The following is a 21,401-nucleotide window of genomic DNA, read 5'->3' as shown; positions in this document are numbered from 1 at the left end:
ATTTTAAGTACCTATAAGTGAACAAGATAACTGGAATAGTTCAGGGCTGTTATTGGGGTTATAAGGTAGTTCAGAGGCAATCACATTTAATGCTCAAAAAGGGATCCTTTCATTTGTAATAGGTGTTTAACTCCTCCATTTGGATATTACATTTTGTGGCTGGCTGATATAACTTGCTCTACTGAGTGCCACTTCACTTAGAAATTGACGTTATTATGGTATTAGACAACTCTGTGGAAGTGAGAGTCTAGTGGGATGTCAGTACAGTCTTCAGCATTATGTGCACGGAACATCTTGATTCATTGTTACCCCAGAGTCCCACTTTGAAATTACAGGGAAGTCGGATTCCGATGACCCGACGAGCCCTTCCGATATGAAGAGGGACATGTCTGCTGTGGTGTGGGCGTGTGTTTCTCTGCGATTCGCCCCCCCAAGCCCCCCCCCCCCCCCCCCTTTCCCAGCTTCCTGTCTATCCGCTCTCCTGTGAACTGTCAGCTGAAAGCTTCTTTGCTGAAGGCTATGACCAGACACCAGCGAGCCCTTCCGTCTCCCAGGAGCTACGGAGATATGACTGCCCGGAGGACGGAGCGTCAAACCTGTCCAATCTGGCTGTCATCAGATCACTGATGGGCAGCAGAGAGGAGAAGATCTCACCCAGGACCCCCCCCCCCCCCCACCCCCCCCTACAAAACCTTCACGGCACTCCTCACTCTCAGAAAAAAATGGTGTGAGAAAGTTCCTATAAAGGTACAAACACTTGGGGTGGTACCCTATGGGTATGTAAAATTTAACCCCTGGCCAGAAATTCATTATTCATTTGTACCTTTTTTGCATGTAATACCCAAATATAATATTATTGGACTTTCAGGGTACGTTTGGCAGATTCGTTCCCTAAAGAACAAAATGTACCTCCAATGTACCTTTATTCCTCAGAGTGCTCTCACCCCTCTCTTCTCAGCACTGATGCCCATCACTATCCCCAATGACTGAGACTGTAGAACCACGTACTGCAGGCGCGAACAGCGCCACCTAGCGGCGGGCGCTATGACGCAGAGCGCCGTCGCTGGTGCGACGGACGCGGGGCCGTTTGGGTACAGGGTCGCCACCGCCCCCCTGCCCCGGAGCTCTCCCAGCGTGGCCCTCGATCGTTGGGTCGAGGTTTCACGGGACAAAAGGAGAGAGAGAGCTCCGGCTGGAACGCGGTCCGGACGACGCGGGGACGCGGGCCGCACAAAGCCGGCCTGACCTTCCGTTGGCCCTCCCGCGGACCTGGAGCGGCGCTTCTGAACAGACGAGAGACGGGGGTGGGCTTTGGGTCTCGGCTCTGGCCCAGAGGGGGACCCGCTCACAGGGACCTTTGTTTTATGCCCTTACCACTGGGGGCCCACTGCTGGCGCGAAAATCAATGCTGGTTTTTTGAAATGAAAGGACAAACTCCAAACAAGCGCAGACCTTTTCTTCAACAACAAAAAAAGGGGACCACCAAAGGTATGTATTGGCGTGTGTGAGCCTCTGGCACTTCAATGAGGGAACCAGTGCGGACAAGGCAGCTGCCGCTCGCCAGTGTAGAGACCAACAGGCCACAGATTCAAGAAAAACACCTAGACTGACTCTGGCGGAGGAAAAAAAAAAGAAGACTCCAGGGAAAGAGTTTGGCTGTGTGTGTTTGGCCAGCCACAGAAGATGCTGTCAGTTCCACATGCGCTTTGCTGCTCTAACGCTAAGCACGTTCCCTTCAGTTCTTCTTCAAATATTAACGAGTTCAAAAAAAATACAGTATATTAATCTCAAACTCAAATTAGGTACGAGCTGGGTAATAAATTATAAGTTCAAGGCAAACCCTTGAGATCGTCTCGAAGAGCAGCCACTGGGAACCTTTTAAAAATGCTGAGGGGAGGGGGGGGAGGGGTCTCACTGAACAAACTCATTGAACCCACAAGCACGTCAGCCTCAGGTATTTTTCCCTTGAAAGAAACCGCCTCTGTAATACCTTTAAAAAAAACATACTCCATGTAAGCGACCCACAGACGAGGGTAGCGGCGAGCCACATCGTTAAAAAAAACAAAAAAAACAGACCGCCTATTCATGCAAATGACGAACCTCTTGCCCTCCTCAAGAAAGGAATTAAGGCCCTGTGGGCCCACATGGTGTGAGCTAGAGGACCCTCATTATTTAATAGGTAACGACTCCTTTTCAATTAGGGGGCTTAACTAGCGAATGGTAGGATACCTGCTGATGTCGTTTTCCTCTGGTGCGGATGAATGCTTTTTTTTGTGTTGTCTGGTATAGGCTATGAAAATGACGAGCCATTAGGCTCGTTTCCATAAATAGCATTTGAAAAAACAATTTGCGACAAGGGCGAAAATAATTTGAGATGGAAGCTATACTTCCCGTGTGGAGAAGTGGTGTTGGCGCATGGATGTTGTTAAATCTAAAGTCGTTCTTGAGTCTTTTCACACCTTTCTGGTGTGGGGGGGACAGAATAGGGTGTAACACCTACCTCTGCCAGGTGATGAGGAGGAAGCTTCAAATACCACCATCCAGACATGAGACAACTGGCAAACATAAAGCCACCCATCTCTCATCTGTCACTAATAAAGATTTTCTTGGCACTTCATTTTTTGATACGTCATTTTTTTGGAAAATCTATCTATGTGAAGTAAAATGTATGCTATTGTTTATTAATAGCCAACCAAAAGTCATTAGATGGATTATGCATTCTCAGGAACTTTGTATAGCGCTACTTTTGATAGCTTTTGATGGCTACGTTTTGTTTGATAGCTCCCTGAATTAAATGATAAATGACAAAACTGAAATGTTGCTTTTCACTGAAATTGCCCATGCTATGGTGAAATCACGGTGTAAAATATTTATCTAGAAACTGTTATTACATCAATATATTTGCAAATCAAACATATTACAACACTCCAGTCATCTGCACTAACAAATGGATGATAATTGCTTCGATGGTATGTGGCTAAACACAATTGTATACTAAACACTGACATTAAGGTGCCTGTGTGTGTAGGCATATGTCTGCAGCCTATCAAAACGATGGTCATTCTAACTTCCATTTGTGAAGCCATCCACTGGGTTTTTCGTTGTTCTTAAAGCCAATACGAGTCATTCAGCATTTCAGAATTTGGGAGAAGCTCAGTACTGTCGCAAAAACCACCCCTGTAATGTTCTTAAAGCAATGTTGCCACGTAAACCGAGGAATTAATTCGAGTTCATGGGAATAATTATAAGATAAAGAGTTAGTTACAGTAAATGTATCAGGTTTAGACGATGCCGATATATATGCGCGTGAGGGTTACAGTTGCGGCAAGCGAATCTAACATTTCAGGACCGTGGACAGCGCGCGCAGACAATATTATTTCAACCTTCTGAATACGGTTGAAAGACATTTTGACGACAAAATCACATTTGTAAATCTATCTCATAATGACTTGAAATGGCTGTTCTGAAAGCACGGAATCGCCAGCTTCATGCGTTTACATTTGATCTCAGCTGCGTTCACGTGCAGCTGTTAGATGCATTGGCTGCTGTCACGGTGACGACTGTTATCCATTGGTTTGCCACGTTAAGAAGTTGATATAAAAGATGTTCATTGAAATTAAAAATCGCCAGGAGGACTTCACCCGTACATCAACTGTGAAATCATTAATCACATTTCGTATTGTTTATATGGTACCGAGGGACCACGTGTGTTGCTGCAGGAGGTGAGTAAGACGCGAGCCTAGCGCGAGGGTTGAGCAGAATAGGAATGAGAGCGTGGCGAGAGAAGATACACAAGGAGCAACAGACGGGCAGGGCGTTCCTTCACCTGAAAGAAACCGAGAGCGATCACGACAAAGGAGTCCCTCAATGGACAAATAACCAGAAGTCTGGCAATATATTGTGATCAACTGGGAAGTGGTTTTAGAGGTTCAATCCAAGGGTGAATATATTTTGCATCTGGTTTTGTTTCATAGCCCAAAACATAAGTTCAACTAGCTTATTTGTTTTTTTAATTGAATTTCACGACGGCTGGAATTGACGGGTAAACATAGGCTAAGTCAAAAAACGGAAACATTTTCGTGAGATTATAGAACACACGGTAAGACACACAGCCGCAATTCGCAGTTTATAGTCACCACATGTATGGATTTTCCTTCACAGCGACTGAATCAGACTATTTGGATTCTTTGAGTTGAAAATGAATGCAGTGCCATCGTGCAATTGACTGGGAATGTGAACCAAACAAAAGTTCAAGAAATAACGCGAATAAGTATGATTTGAATATTAAGAAGAACACTTGATGCAGTCTCGGTAAACCACATGTGTTCATTTTAATATCAAGTTTGAAAATGTGATCGCGCTGAGGTTCTGCATTGACGAAGAACAGGCAGACAGTACACCTGCTACGGTATTCAAGGTTCAGTATCTCTGGATGAAGCAATTGTTCCCTTTCCCTCTACACGAAAAAAAGGCTGGATCCAGACTGGATTTCGCCTCATGGACTTGAGCTTCCATAACCATTACAACAAGTGGAGGAAAGTTGAGGTCTGATTACTAAAGCATACTATATGAAGATCGCGACAGAAGTGTCGGCTTTTGCTCGCAGAAATGCCTATGCATCCGGTGACCTCAACTTTAATGTACAGGGGAATTTGCACTATTCCAGATATCCTTTCGTACCGGCCACCCGTAAACCTCCCCGAGGACGAAGTGGAGGGTAAGTATGGCAGTATTTATTTGGTCCATGCATTATCGCTGCATAGTGTATGACCGAATACCTTTAATATTGAAGTCAGAATAAAAGCGCAATCCCATACACGACTGTAACCGCTAAAATCGGTGCACCTGATATCGAATTCAACACTGAAATGAATGTATGTCAGCTTCACGTTGCTTGGGAACGTAAGCCACATCTCCACTCAGCATCAAGTGAAACCGTATAACATTTGCGCTAAAGTTCTTGCCCACTGTAAAGCGCGGCAAGATGAGCAACACCTGTTAATGGTAACCTACTGAGGGTTGCTTTCGCTGGCGTGCAGCCACCTGCTATTTGCATTGTTGAATTAATGCGATGTTATTATTATTAATACTATTTTTATTGTTGTTGTTGGAAACGCACACTATGTGTTTGAAAAGGCACTGCTTTCAGCACCATGGACAACACCAGCGTATCTGGTCACGTTGCGAGAATTCATACGCTAAATGTGTTTTCCCAACACTTCAAAGCACAGCCGGTATGTTCAATTGAGTGTATGTAAAAATATCTTGTATATATAGCGGACTTGTGTCGTTTCAGCTTCACTTTGAAAGAAATCGATTTTTGACGTGTATTGCTTATGCTTGACGAATTGCAGTGTTCACTGCGTATTAGCATTCGTAATTTGGGTTCAGGGAACTGTAGATATAGAGTGATATGGTCCAAACAGGAGATCGCTATGGAAACGATTAGGTATAGTGAAAAATGGAACTAAAATTAGAATTGTGGCAGGGTTAATCAGAAGCCCAAAATAACAGTTTCCCCTTAAACTGAAAGCAGTCAAACGGGATTCGTGGACAGTGGGGAGGGAAACAATGGAGCCAATACAACGCATGCAGATATTTTTTCTAAGTGGCAGTCTATGTGTGTGTGTATGTATCTGTGTGTGTCTGTGTATGTGTGTGTGTGTGTGTGTGCACGTGTGTGTGTGTGTGTGGGTGGTTGGGCGGGTGTTCATACAGCTTTCAAGGATTAATGTTCTAATTATTAGATTAATGATGTATATTACTCAATACGTTCAATAAATTATCACGGGGAATTTCATGTTAAGGGGCTGTTTTTCTTGGAAATATCATAATTAAATATGTCTTCTGCAAAAATAATCCTGGCCAATTTGACTTATGGATTTCATGTTTGTGAATGCACCGGTAAAATTACAAACACAAATCCTTTTGCGTCATACAGTCTCTGAATTCTTATATCAAACAGTCTTCCCCTAGACCGGCAACCTGTGGGATTTGCTGCATTGTGCATGAATTGTAATGATGAAAAACAATACAACAATCTTCTTTATCTGCATCACCATTTGTTTTCCATTGTATGCAATTTTTCTGCTGACATTTTTCAGGAAGAATGTGCATTGTGGTGACTGCTCTTTATGCTTTAGTTATGTGATTAAGTTCCTCCCACTGCTGGTTTTTTTTCCCCAGTATTGTATAAAATGCAATTAGAAATTAAAAATCCAAACATTGGGGCATAATCAAGCTCTTCCACAGATTTCAATATTCTGTTATCGGGAAATTTCAGTACATGAGTCAGTGTGCAACCTATTTTCACCTTCAAATGGAATTATGTTCTGAAAAGATGACGGGAATCATTCAAACATGCTTTACTGGAAATACTGCAGGCAGAATCTTATTGTTTCACATGTGCACAGTGTTTAAGCCTAATTGGTTCTGTTCTTACATTTAGCAAATAATGCTCAGTTGAATATAACACACCGATATTAACATATTTGCTGCAGGGATGCGTTAAAGAATCCATAATTGAGAATTTAGATATATAATTTCTATTAGCATTAGTGTTAAAACTGCAAAACATTTACCCACAACCCTGTGGGTCATTTCCTGATGTGGTGAGCTTCCTAAACCTGTGGGCCCTTATTTTCTATGTGTACGAATTGTGTAGCAGGAATGATGATAAGATTGGCAGTTCGTGCAGATGCCCACAGGAAAGGTAAATTTCTGTGGAAACAATGTCAGTTGATCTCTTGAACTCCAGAGATAAACCATTTGCTTAATTCAGATATATACTGAAATGCCTTTCCTCAAGAGTCAAAAAGTTGAATTTGGCCATAAATGTCATTCAGATACCATGTGTGAGCCATCTGTGTCTAGTTAAAGCTCAGAGTCAAGTTGAAAATTGTACAATCTCAGTATAATCCCCACACCTGGTTCATTTTCTAGCACATTGTTACTGTGACTTGATGCTAACTGGGCTGTCCTTTATCAGACATGAATGGCATGTGTGGTTCAAATCTTTCCAAAACGCCTCATCCTTGATTCACTGAGGCTGTTTCTGATGGCACTTATGTGAACGTGTTCCATTAAAACGATATGACTGTATTCGAATGTACTGCAAATTAAGGCTATAGGAAAGGAAACCATCAAAGTATTGGGGGGGGGGGGCAGTACATGTCATCATGGAGAGACACTGCTGTCAATGGGGAGTTATAAAAAGAAGCCATCTTTCGAGGGTGAAACTTCATTGAATTTCTATCAGCAGTTCTCAATGAATCCAATCTGTTATGGTTAAGGTGACGGCAAGAAGCTGAGCTTGACTGTCCTGGACATTGGCCCTTTTTTTGTACTGTTTTTTTTTTTTTTGTCCCCGTTTCCTATTGTCGGAATAGGAGGGACGGGTAGAAGAGGGGCGTGCAGAAGTATCGATCACTTTAGATTTAGCGCTGTTCTAAAAATCCCCCCAAATCTCAGCCCTAACCCCTCCCTAGACATTCACGGCGTGAAAGCAGAGATTGAAATGGAATGGGGCGTTCTGCCTGAACGACAGGAACACGACCCCCCAGTGGGGGAAGGCGTCGCCGGTGCCAGCTCCCGCTCAGCCTCGATTAGAACGGGAGTTCCCAGAGTGCACTGCAATGGATCTGCGAAGCGAAGATGTGGGCACACTACTTGTCCGCACTTACTTTGGAGAGAGCGTTGCAAAGGAAGGGAAGGGGGGGGGGGGGCGTTTTCCACGCTTCGCCCGTCTCAGCGTGAGCGCGTTTCGCTGCGGTTCCGGGCTAGAAAGGCACACCGTGGAAAAATCCACCGTGGCCCATGAGCGCCGCTGCACACCGTGCGCGCCGTGCCTCGCTTGAAGCTAAGAATTTGGGGCGCTCTCGCCCCGTGTTATATTCACATTACGGGGCGCCATCAATTATTGAGCAGGGGCTGGCGAGTTACATAACCACAATGCATCTCAATATGGCTGAACGGTGGTGTGTGGCAACGGCAGGCAGAATGCCGTGGCTGTGGTCCAGCCGTCTATGCGGTACTTTGAGAGGCTGCACATCTTTCTAATTCATGCCCTGCGATGTGTGTATGCCATGTCTTCATTGACTTTCAGGCAAGATAGAATGTTTGTTTACACAGACAGATGCACACACACACACCCTAAAGATGCCAAGAGATGTATTTTAGATATATATAGACATAGTTCCTATATTGCTCTGGTTAGACTTAGAGTCTTAACAGTGCCACAGTTAGAAATACACCACTTTAACTACACTAAACCATGCTAAACCATGGCCTACATCAGGTTTGATTCTTGAGTCTGATATCTCCAGTCTGAATCTCCTAAGGGCAATCAAGATCAATGCCTTTCTTTATCTGGCCAATAAAGCATTGCAGTGTAGCCAGGGACAGCTTATTATTCACCTGACACATATTTAAAATATGCACATTTTAAGCAGGCTGCAGAAATGAGGTCTTGCTGTGGTGGTTCTGTGGCCAGTCATTGGTTGAGAAGCTGTGGAGGAAGAAGTTGCTCTAGTTAACCAATAGGAGGCTCCTGTTGTGCTCTTAATGCCCTTAAAATTATGTTACATTAAAGGTGTTCTTAAGGCCACACATTATCCATGTACTGTGGAAATAGTTTGGCATGGTTAATAGACAATGGCGATCTGCTGTAGCGGTAGCCACATGCCATATGCTGTTGAGGTAGGAAGTTACTGTTTCCCCAGCTTGAAGCATTTTTCAAAACGGACAGACACTATGCTGCCAAGGTGGGAGTCTATTCACGACGATTACACTCTGTTCCGTTCAACTTCATCCTTTTTCTTTAATTTAAACCCCAGCGTGTATGAAAAGCGTACCTATTTTTGTTCCATAACAAAATGCTCAATAGTTAGGTCGAACGGAGGCCGAATAAAAATGGGGGAAATGACGTAAGATCCAAAATGGCGGCGTGCCGATCTAATGTTGGTGGTAAGCTCCTGTTTTCCATTAAAATTGTTTGTGGATTGTGGAATGGTGGCACAGATCCAATACATCGACTTAGCCTCCCAGATTCCCACACTGCACACTGCAATCAGTTTGGCATTGGGGAATCATTCAGACGCTTTGGTTGCTCTAAATTTAATTGCTTTGCTGGGCAAGGGTCCATTTAACTGATTCGGTTGGAATTAGGAGAGATTCGATTTGATTTCCAAAAAACCACCGATGTGTTATGAACGGTTTTAGGAACTGCGTGTTGAGCAGAGGGGAGAAGACGGCACTGTTTTTCCTTTGATGCTTTCCCCCAAAAATGAACGCGCAGAAGTATTAAGATATTTATATATTTGTGTGCCTCTTCACTGAAACAAATCTGAGTGGAATCAAAAGAGAGGAATCATTAATCTAGTCAACATGGCTGACATTTCAAATAAAAACCAGCAGCAGAAGAGAAGGAGGAAGCAGTTGTTGCACAAGGAAGCACCAAAATAAATGTATGTGCCAGGGATATCCTTTTTACAATGAAAACGTGCCATTGGAGACTCTTTCCCAATTTGGTTCCGCATGTTTTTACATGAAATCAATTAATTTATTTTCATTTTTTAAACGAACTCAGCCAGGCATGAGATTTACACAACAGAGGATTCAGGGGGTAGAAAAAAAAAACAGTAATCGCAACTTTTTTTGACAGAAGACTATATTAATGATTGGAACAGACTTTTAAGGCATCTAAATTCGCTCTTTCTATGAAAAATAAGCTACAACCTTGAAATATTGCTCAGGCAAAGGGATTAAGGTGGCTGTGACTGACTGTGGAGAAAAAGAAAGAAAGAAAAAAATAATAAAACTTTGGTGGATGAGTCACTGGAAAAGCTGAATTTATTATGTGCAAAAAATACAGCAGGCATATGTTCACATGGCTCTGTCACTATCTGTGGCAAGGTGACCCACCACATATTCCAGGTTTAATGTCAAACTGCATTTCTTCTTTCCTTTTTTATTCCAAACAAAAGAGGCACATGCAAGTGTGAATGCATTGCAGGTGAGGGAAGGTGCAGGTGAGGGAAGCCATTTCCTGTTCAAGATCAAGTAAAGCAGGCCGGTCTGTGATGCCTGGAGAGTTTTGAAAAGATGTTGTTCCTGGTCAATGTTTCCATATGCACTAAAAATTACCATACCACAATGATTTTGACAGTTTTATACTATTGTCATTGTGATGATGATGATGATGGTGATGGCGATGTCACAATCTTTGTTGCTACTGTCATTATTATTCATCTTCCTCTTTCCCCACATCCTCTTCTTCATCTTGCTATGAAGCAGTGGATACTTTCCTAGCTTCTGCCTCAGCAGAAAGATAAAAATGTTTTTTATTATTATTATTATTATTTTCAACTTCATTTGCTGCGGAAATGCTGTTATTACCCAGGGACATTATGCAACGTATAAAACTGAGAGGGTTTATCATGATTACACATTTCTTTAAAGGCAGAGCTCTTCTGTGATCCATTTTTTTCCTACCTACCCAGCACCTACTGCAATATGACATAAGCTCTTCCAAATTGCAAATCCCAATTTTTTTCCCCTCCCTTCTTTTGCTCAGAGCATGGCTTGCAGAATTTGTGCATAATATTAGTATTTATGGGGTTGCACTTAACAGTATTATCCTCATTGCACTTCATCTTTGAATGCAGATAATTTATCTCCTCTATCCCGGCAGAACTGCAGAGAAGCAATGTGATTTGGTACTTGAGAAACAAAAGATGGCCAAATTAAGGTGTATGGCACTGCTTCTTTGCCCCAGAGAGAATTACTTAACCTGAATTAAGCAAATATTCAGATGCTGATATCAGTAAGATGTCAAATGTAAGCTATACAAGGTGAATATAATACCATTTTACTGAGAAATTCTGTAACTTTTACATTAACACAGTGACCATACAAGTTCTACTACTATCATCTACTTGTTTTGTCAGAGGTGAGCTACGTAGCTTACTTTGCACCTATAATCTAGCAATTCAGGTTGAGTGCCTTGATCAAAGGTACAATCTCTCTGCCCCGCCAAGGAATTTAAACCCGCAACCTCCCTGAAGCACTAGAGTAGAGAGAATGAGGCACAGCAAACGGAGAGAGGAAACAACGCCTGGGGCGGCGTGTGCCTGGCAAAAAAAAAGACCATCAGGAGTTCTGAGGACCGTGAAACAGTTTGCCAGTTTGCAGCGCAACGCCACAAAAATGACTTTTACACACAAGGCTGCGTCGCCCGTTTACACTTTCGCTGTCGAAAAATATGCACGGCGTCATCTTCGGTCCCCCTTCGAGGGATGGGAAAATTACCCTGCTGTCTCTCCCGAATACGCTGCGGGGGGGGGGGGCGGGTTTGGGGGGGGGGGTGTGGGCAGAGAATCATGAGGAATAATTGTGACATTAGTCATCCCCAAGAGAGGGGAGAGGGGCTATTCATGACAGATGTTTAGAACCGTTTCTCAGAATTTCAGATTGCATTTAACATTACAATGCGCTTCCTTACAGTAGGAGGCAGGCTTTTCCAGTGTGGCTTGCGCAGATTTACACTACCGTCCCGATTGTACCTATTTCTACAGTTGGACACAGGCGGCATTTACCCAGGCAAATTAGATGAAGCACTTTGCTAAGGTGCAGTAACAGCAATAACTTTCCAGTTGTAAGTCCAAATTGCCTTATTGCTGCGGCAAAAGATTGTATAGTGCATTTGTAAGTCTAAATTGCCTCACTGCCGTGGCAAAGATTGTATAGTGCATTTCCCAGCTGCACTGTAGATCCAAGTACACCTACTTAAAACCCCATTCTGCAAACGCTGCAGAGAAATGCCACCGTTCGGCTTTGTCCACAAAAAGCAGTTCCTTACTGATTTAGATGTGTACCGCCTGTCAACGAGCCAAGGTCTACTGGAGAAGTGCTGCTTTTAATTGTGAGGAGGGGGTGTGGGGTGGAGGGGTGGTGTTGTTCCCTGAATCGCAAATCGGCTGCACAACGGGGAAGGGGTTGTGTGGGGTGGGGGGGGGGGAGGTGTTATTCTCCAAATCGGCTGCACAAGAGGGCGAGGAGGCAGGGAGGTGGGATGGGGGGGGGGGGGGTGGTGTTATTCTCCCAATCGGCTGCACGAGAGGGAGGGGGGGGTGTTATTCTGCAAATCAGCTGCATGGAGGGGGGTGGGGGGTGGTGTTATTCTCCAAATCGGCTGCACGAGAGGGAGGGGGGGGGGGGGGGGGCTGGAAGGGGGGAGCGGCGGAGCTCGATACCGCGGGTCAGATCGCACCGCGACGCGACGCGGGGAGGGAGGCGCTGGTGGAACAGGCGGCCCGGCGGCTGTGATTTTCAATTACATCAGCGCCTCAGCGGGGGGCGCGCCGCCGCCCCGTCGGCCTGCCGCGCCTCGTTTAGAGCCGGAGGACGAGCCAAACGTCTGCCCGTCCCCCCCTCGGCCCGGCGCTGGACCCAAAGGGCGCGGGGGAGGGGGGTTGGGTGGTGGGATAATAACCAAAAAAGCAATGATAATAATGAACTCGGATAAAGAGCCGGGCATTTGGGTATTTACAACACATGCAGGGTGATATCAAAAATATCCCAGCACTCTCAGATAAATAATTTGACCTGTGTTCGTATGGGATAGAATGACTGAGCACACGTGTTCATTTACACCCTGTTATTGTCACCCCAAGTAACCTAACCTGCATGACTGTGGGATGCAGACTCCACACAGTAAGGCCCCGGCCAGGACCCAGGACCCTCCTGCTGTGAGGTGACAGCGCTACCCACTGCACCACCGTGCCAACCCTGGATAGGCTCTGAGTGAGCCGCCATTTCCCCTTCCACTTTGAGACACAGGGCCGGGGATGCTAACGAGAAAACTCTCATTTTCAACACAGGGGAAACACGTGCTGTGTTTTATTCATTCAGGGTCCATACTTATGAGTCCCATTGGGGACAATAATCATGGCAACTGATCAAGGACAACCCAGAGAAAACGCCCAAATGAGTACAGCTCAAAGCAATAAACTCTCTCCCCTTATCGGACAGAAAATGACAGGAATCCCTGGCCTGTGGACGGGAGAGGATTTGGTCAGGAGAAAGCACCTGCCAGCTCTCTCCGGAAGGGAAGGCTTGGGGAAAACGGAGGGAGAAGGGGCTGAGAATAATTGGAAGAAGTTATTTTTCCGTGTCACTGCTCCGGGCCGCGAAAGGGGGCCGGTTCTTATACATTCCATAAGTTTTCTTTCCAGCAACTGTCACGCTGGGTGCATAATTGATTGTGTGTGTGTGTCTCTGTTTGTGTGTGGTATGTGGGTGTGTGTGTGTGTGTGTGTGTGTGTGTAGATCTGTGTAATTGGGCAGGTGGTGGACTTGTTACCGGTAAGAAAACAGCTCAAATTTTTTTGGAGCTCGCTGCTGTCGGAAAATTTGAAGGCGAGTAACCGGGTGACGCAGATGCAAAGAGGCAGAAAGGAATAGAGGGCAAGCCTTTTATCTTTGATGGACAGGTTCCAGACGGATTTCCTTTTCCCTTCTAATTCCAGCTAGTTATAGAAGCAGCTGGAATTCAAGCAGACGCAGGGAGAGGGAGAGAGAGAGAGAGAGAGAGAGAGAGAGAGAGAGAGAGAGAGCGTTTTTTTCGCCGCTGGATTTGATCGCTCATTTCAGGTTGTTCGCAGAGACACGCGGCCGTGTGCCTGATGCCATCGTCTGATCTCCCGGATCGACGGACTGATGGACCGGCAGGATAAATGTGCAGGAGATACGCACTGATGCCATTTCCCTGTTTGTGGTGTGAGATGCACAGAGAACGTTGAGATTCTTGATTGTGGAGTTTTGAGGTGGAGTATTCGTTTCAATCGCTCTTAAAACACCCTTGGGGATTACAAAATTTAAAAAAAGATACATACACATGCAACATGTTCCAAACAGTCAGACGAGGTCAGGCCTTGTGAATCAATGAGGGGGAATATTTAGTAGGAATCAGAGCAATGCAACACAATGCAAATCAGGTGTCCCAAAAAAAAAAAAAAACACACAAAACCAACGATGTTACAGGCGACAAATAATAGAGCCTCCGGTCGCTGGGGCGATGAAGAAGCAAACACTGAAACTGACTTGGTATTTGCTGAAAAGAGCCAAAATGGCAGCCCTGGGCATTGCTGTGTACTCAGCTTCCCGTCCCTCCTCGTCCGTCAAGACTGCTTAACACTTCGAAAGTCTTTGGCGAATGTCAAGCTTCTCGCGGCTTCTTTTTTGCGCGCTGCCACGAAGAGACGGCAGACGCAAGCCGTCGTCTGCCTGCAGTCAGCGCGGCGAACATCGTGTAATTACGCCGAAATAAATTGACAGTCGCGCCACGACGAGAAACCCTGGCACCGTTCCCTCGGCTCGAGAACAGACAGCTCGCTCGAACGTTCGCTACTTAAGTCCCGCAAAACAGAAAACACCAAGTTAACATAAATTCATCCAGACGAGTAGCAGGATCGAGCCCCCCGAGTACTACATTAACGGAAATGTAATATATGCTCAAAACGCGATAAAGTAGGCAGGTTTATGTCACGAGATATAATCGCGAAAGTAAATTGCTGCCGTTTTTCGTCTAGCGCTTTAACCGTATGCGCTATAAAGTAAGTGCTTGCGTTAAGTCAGGTGACATAATGTCCCCACAAATCAAGGGAAAGGGAAACAGCAAAGGATTGATTTACCATACGAGCCATATTTGAACATTCACCATGTATTTTTAAGTATATTTTTAATTCCACGTTAAATTTTACATATATTTCATATCTTTTGTGTACACCAATGTATTTTACACAGCATATAATCCTTGTGGATGTGTGGTTAATAGGTAAGCAATGGGAAAAGTCTCTGAGAATCTGACTTAAAGTGACTGGGCACTTTTTTTTTTTCATTGGCTCCCACTGAATTTAATAGGCTCCATAACAGCTTAAATGGAAACTTCTGACCTCCCCTTACAAAAAAGTGTTTTTCTATATTCATTGATCCAGTATATCGGCGTTCTTGATTAGTCATTTTTGTGACAATGGAAGGCTGCTGTGATAATATTTTCAGCATTTAATTGCACATATCACTGATACCAACGACAAGACAAAACAATTACTTATTTATAAAATGAGAAACTGTTACTTGAAATGAAAATTTATTGCTGTTTGTACTGAGGAATTAATGAATAATATGTAGAAATATATCAGAAATTAAGATATATCACTTGCTGCCACTTTGGTCTCAGTGGAATCTATCTGGATTCATCCAATTCAATTTATTATTAAGCAAAAATTACAATTAATTGGCACATTTTTGCAAACTGTATCGTACATTACAATATTAGTTCAATGCACTGCAATATATTTAAAGGCCTACTCTTCAGTTTTCTGATGTCCTTAATACTTGCATGCAGGATTCTTGCATACAGGACTGAAGCATATAAATGTTTGAATACGGAGTCCCCTGAGTGAACCTGGACTTTTCCCCACCCTGCGGAGTTTCCCCACACAGTGTATTCTCTCGTGTCTCCCCACCGCCCCCAAGACACCTCACCGCGGCACGTATTTACGTTGGCGGTCGAGCCCGTCGTGGTTAAACGGGGGAGGGGGGCTGGCGGCCCACCTGGAGGTTCTAGCCGAGATCGGGACAGGACAGGATCGGGACCTTGATCTCTGCAGAGCTCTGCGAATGGGCCTCTACCTCTGCACGCATTTATTACTGAGCGTGGGTTTACAATGAGGTAAGGGCACTGTTAGTGAGGACAGGACAACAAACAGGGAGGGATTGGAAAAAAAATCACCCTCCCCCCTCCCCCCCCCTCCTCTGCACGCATTTATTACTGAGCGTGGGTTTACAATGAGGTAAGGGCACTGTTAGTGAGGACAGGACAACAAACAGGGAGGAATGGGAAAAAAATCAACCCTCCCCCCACCCCCCCTCCCCCAACTGCATTATGCGATAAGGCAAATTTCAATTCTGTGGCAGAGCCCAGATCAATAAGCAGAGGGGATGAGGAATGGGCAGGGGGGAGGAGTCACCTCTTGTAACGCTGATAATTCGCACTCCTACACAGATTAGAACACGGGGTGAGAGAGGGGCGAAGAGAGAAGCACACCGCAGCAGGCTCACGCCTCGCTCAAACAAATTTCTACGAAACGGCAGACTGGCGGGACACAGCGTGCCGTGTCCTGCCAGGACGTGGGTGGGGCGGGGCTGACTGAGGCTCCTCAGGCTGCACGTTTTAGGCAGAACAAACGGCTTCTCCCAAGCACAGGTTACCAGCGCTCCGCTAGCCAGCGCTTCCTCTCTCCTGTAGTACCGTGTAGCGTGTGGTGTGCAAAGTAATCACTATCTCATCTCATACACACATGCACATGCACGCATACACACACAGACACACTCAAGCTGCAGTTTTAATTTTACAGATTGTCTGTGGGGGGAGAGTACAAAGGTGACAAAAGAAGGTGCTGACAGGTATTCAATTATTTAAGTGCATGTCTGCATAAATAATGTGAGAACACTGCGAACAGATTTATAATACGATGACCAAATAACTTGATTAGGCCTGAAGTAAATCAAAGAAAAAAAAAGCTGGCTCAATACTGGTGTAAGTACTGATTACACTAACATTGTAGAGGTTTTACAACAAATAATTCATTTTTCCAGCAGTATCAGCATTGTACTTAAGTTGTCAGAAAAACCAGACATAGAGAATGCAGAATATAAAAGAGGTCTTCAAGACACAAAAGCCTTATCTTAGTAGGACCACAGATTAAAATTTCAGTTTGATTAAACTGTCAAAGCACTGCCTCTATACAAAATAAATAAATAAATAAAATAAAATTTTAAATTGATACATTAATAAATAAAACCTAAACTCTTATAAATAATAATTAGAAGATTTTAGATTCTGAAGGACTTTCGTGTTTAATTACACAGCAATATATTCCGCTTATAAATTCTGTAGGCCAGTATGCTTTGTGCTGATTGATCTGGCTAGAGAAGATAACATATATTAAGCATTTCATGCCATATTTTTATTAATGATCACTTGATATGGTGTAATATAAATTATAGTGTGTTGCACTTAAGATGGTGTCTTGGGAAACATATTCATTCAATCTGTCTGGCAGCCACACTGGACCATTCTGACCGAGAAAATGTTTCCATGGGGACTTTGATTGTGAGCGCGCTCTTATTTAAATGAGAGACAGGAAAAAAAAATACAAGTCACTGCCCATTTATTATGTTTTTCTGATAAAACTACTCTGTTTTGCTCATTCACTTTGATAAAAGGCCTTCAGAACTGTTCACACTTCATACGATGAAAATGAATGTCGCGTATGCATTTTGTGCTCACATTTCGAAAGCGCACCACGCGTTAATGCTTCACGTCCTTACTGCGTCTGTACTGCCGGCCTCAGTTGGCTTCCACAAGCAGCTGGAGCGGGAATGGCCTAAAGACCCACCGAGGACAAGGGCACAGGGTGCCTCCTGAGTTCCACGCGCCACGGCACTGTATTGACGAAACAGGCGCATGAATTCAGTGTAGCGCCATTTTGACAGGGCACGGCCATAGCCTATAATCGTTTTTCATAACTCCCTTTTACGAGGTCCTCGCGGTTGTGAGTTTAATTTAGAGGAATGGCTTTTAAAAAATCGTCTGCGGTCCCCTGGAAAAAAAAGCAAAGAGGGAAAAGGATATTAAATATTACACTTCAGGGTGACGATGCTTCCGCTGAGTGATAGTAAGGGTCATTTATCGCATGACAAGCACTGCTCACTCATTCACGACTTGCTTGACAGCCACAATAGTCGACAGGATACACATTTGTCAGGTTAATGGTGTCATCAATCAGACGCTGTGTAAAACCCAACCTGGCCCAGGCTGTGGTGGAGCCAAGTCCTGAGCGGAAACGTAGAGAGAGATGAGGAGAGAGCGCACAATTTACTACTGATGCAGTGGGGCATTAACTGCGTCTGGGTTACCGCTTGTGTAAAAGTTCATTGAGAACTTTTTTGAGTGGGTGCTGTGCGGTGTAAGCAGAGGAAACCTCTCCTTCCTTCTGTCATGTTAGCTTTGAGGAGACAAGAGATGTGAGATGAGGCAGTGTGTGTGTGTGTGTGTGTGTGTGCGTGTGTGGCAGCTACTCTATTTTGAAAATGCTTCATCTCAGTCAGAGACGCAGATTCCATTTGCCGTTTTTTCTCTATTTCGACATAAATACGGGGCATATTTCTGACATATTTAAACACAGTGTTCTCTGTTTAAATATGTCAGAAATAGGTTTCAGTGAGTTATACCAAATATTGCGGGAGCTCATGTTATTAACTGGTTTCTATTATAACTTCTACCAATAAATGCTTTGATGTGGTCACTGCACCATATTTAATTTAGGCTACTGACACAAATCAAGACTTAATTTAACTTTGGCGTAAATTGAATGAGCCACGATGCATAGAGCATTAAAGCTGTACAGCGGTTGCTCAACATTTGCCTGATGACTTCAAAAATGATCTGAAAGTCACAATTGTCCTTGTCCGAATGACATGTCAGCATTTTTCGAATTTAAAAAAATCTATAACTGCATGTAAGTCAAGTGGAAAGTCCGCTCCAAACATTACCATTGGCTGCTTTTCCCCCTCTGAACATGAATCGTGAATTGTCCCAGCACGATCACATTTTTCCTCTTTGCCTGTATTTAAATCCAGAATTTCCTATGACAGTTTTTTTTTTTTTTGCACTGTTGAACAGCGACATCCGTCTTATGAGAGCCTGGGCAAACATTTACAGGCCTTCATATTTGAAGAAGGCTGAGGGGAGAGGGAGAAAAGCAGGACCAGGCACTCCGGAGCAGTTGTTTATCAGTCTGCCGAGAATCCCCTTCGAGATGTATGTGCCGACGAAATTGAGAAACTGTAGAGGCGATTCGAGAACGATCAGTTGCCTTCCAAGTAGACAGTGTTTTTTTGGGTGGTGAAATGAATTGAATTTGAATTGGCGGCCCTGTACCCTGTAATGCCATGCATTTGTCCTGGGTCTGGAACAGCTGGGGCGAGTTTTCTGGGATTCCAGAAATGCTAGTGCATGATTCCAATTCCAGACCATTTTTTTTTTGTCAGTATTTTTTTTTGCGAAAGGCCCTTATTTCGATGAACTGTGAATCCATTCTTTCTGGCACACCACTGCTTTTTCTCTGTTTGTCACATTTATTTTTCAAGTAATATCTTCTGGACCCACAAAAGGGTATTGACTGACAAATGCAGCTGTTGGCTTATTCTTTAGAAGAGACTGACACTCTCTGAGCATTGATTTAATTCTCTAGATACGCAGCACCTCCAAATCCAAGTGTGAAGTCTGCACAAAAGAAATAATCTGTGACTATTACAGATAAATATATTGTCCTCAACATACCCTGCATGTGATTTAAGCCACTATCTCTGGCTTTGACCTTAATTCCAGTTGTCTGCACATTTTGCGATATTGATTTATACCTTTATCCAGGTTTAAGTAAGTTTTACTCATTTTAGTCTTTACGGAATGTCTTACAGAAATGTCATGAGAGTACATGTACCGCATATGTGGAATACAAATCAATATAGAGACTAGTCAGTTGTAAATCTGTTACTCAAAGTCAGGGGACAGTGTCTTGGAGTTTTATTATAATAACTTGGAGTTATTTGTGGTCAATGCCTATCCAATCGGTTGGCCCTGTGCGTTCTAAAACTCATATATGCATAATAAATGTATATTCAATCAATATTTGAGCAAATGAAGACAGTTGAGATGGCTGACTGAAGGACTCAGAAACACGGAAATATGTGCTATCAATAAGTGACTAGACGTGCCTGGCAAGACCAGTCACATCGATTGCAGGGACTTCGTGCAGCACGTGAGTTTGTGTCTGCAGACAACCACAAGAAAACAGTAGTAGCAATTTCCACAAAAAAAACACAAACTCCTCTCAGCTAATGCCCATTTGAATACTCCAGAGCCTTGTTAAAACTTGGTCACCGCGATATGAAAATCTTCAGGGTGCCGGAAAAGCGGTCCGTTATGCCGAAGAAGATGGATTATGGCTGCCAGGGAGGTTTAAAAATAGTCGGCAGCATTACACACTGGAGCGGTGTTTAAGAGGCATCGACTTTTGGGCCTACTACAAAAAGAGCGCCGATCTGCCACTGTAAAAATTCCCTGCCAAATTTGTCGACCTGGCGCAGAGGGGAGTGTGATTATTGAGCTCTTGGATCGGAATTCGGAGAGGGTATGGTTTATTCCCGCGGACGACGCAGGGAAGAGCCAGGGCCAGCTCACGCCGCGGCTCCTTCGACATAAAAAGTCCAAATGGTGTCCGTGAAACACCTGGCAGCTCATTTACCAAAAAAGAGAGAAAAAAAGAAGAAAAAAAATCAACAGAAAGCTGATGGTTCATGGTAAATGGACTGCATTTATATAGCGCTTTTATCCAAAGCGCTTTACAATTGATGCCTCTCATTCGCCAGAGCAGTTAGGGGTTAGGGGTTAGGTGTCTTGTACAAGGACACTTCGACATGCCCAGGGTGGGGTTTGAACCGACAACCCTCCGACTGCCAGACAATCGGTCTTACCTCCTGAGCTATGTCGCCCCACTACACCCCTCAGGTACACCCCTCTCCATACCACACACACAAGCACATACACACACACAGTATAAATTGAAGCAGTCTCATTTTTGCAGAAAGAATTTCAATGAGCCCTTGACATTTAAAAAAAAAAAACATTTTTGAAGAACGATTGGCTACTATGGAGCACTATTTTAAGACAAAATGATCATTCTACACATTGGCAGCTCACAGTTGCACAGAGTGATTAAATTCTATGCTATGTTCACATATTCCTTCTCTATGTGCCCATGGGTAAGCTCTGTGCCTACTTGCATCCATCCAAAGGGCACTGTTTGTATTTTATCGATTTAGCATTGCTTTCAAAAACCGTCGAGTTGTGGGGTTAAGCTAAAAATGGCTTTAAAATCTCCAGATCTAAACTTGAGTGTCTCATCCGCTATCAAAGCCCGAGGGGACAGAGAAGCACCGCATCTTTGAAGTCCAACCGCACCTTTTTCCACTTCAAAGGGAGTGCAGCAGTGAGGGGGGTGAGGGATGGGGGGAGAGGGGGGGGGGGGTGTGGGGGATGCTTCATGGCAGTGTAAACTTCAGCAGGAAGAGAAAGGTTCAAGCAGCTCCCAGAAGATTGCGAAAAAAAGAAGAGAAAGAAAAAAAAAACACCAACTTTAAGCCTACAGATTGGTAACAAAACAACAGCAGAAGCCAGAGATAGAGCATGCATAAGGAGCTACCTTAACCTTGGAAGTAAGGGTTGCGGAATTGAATGCAAACATGTTTGGAAAAAAAATGCCCTTTAGACAAGACTT

At 44.1% G+C, this 21,401-nt stretch overlaps 1 protein-coding gene across 2 annotated transcripts in view; it reads left to right on the top strand.

Annotated features, from left to right (window-relative positions):
- The first annotated feature begins 3,273 nt into the window (after positions 1-3,273).
- LOC118237136 (calcium-binding protein 7) overlaps positions 3,274-21,401 on the top strand; it is a 32,853-nt gene continuing 14,725 nt past the window's right edge. The window contains exon 1 of one of the 2 annotated variants that reach the window (XM_035435597.1): positions 3,274-4,717. In XM_035435597.1, the coding sequence (XP_035291488.1) occupies positions 4,609-4,717 (109 nt within the window). In that variant the 5' untranslated portion in view covers positions 3,274-4,608. The remainder of the gene's footprint in view (positions 4,718-21,401) is intronic. The other variant, XM_035435596.1, reaches the window with a different exon arrangement.

Source organism: Anguilla anguilla, chromosome 10 (assembly GCF_013347855.1).
Source record: "Anguilla anguilla isolate fAngAng1 chromosome 10, fAngAng1.pri, whole genome shotgun sequence".
NCBI classification, from domain to species: Eukaryota; Metazoa; Chordata; class Actinopteri; order Anguilliformes; family Anguillidae; genus Anguilla; species Anguilla anguilla.
Note: the sequence above shows the minus strand (reverse complement) of the source record. Positions and strands in the feature narration are given on the sequence as shown.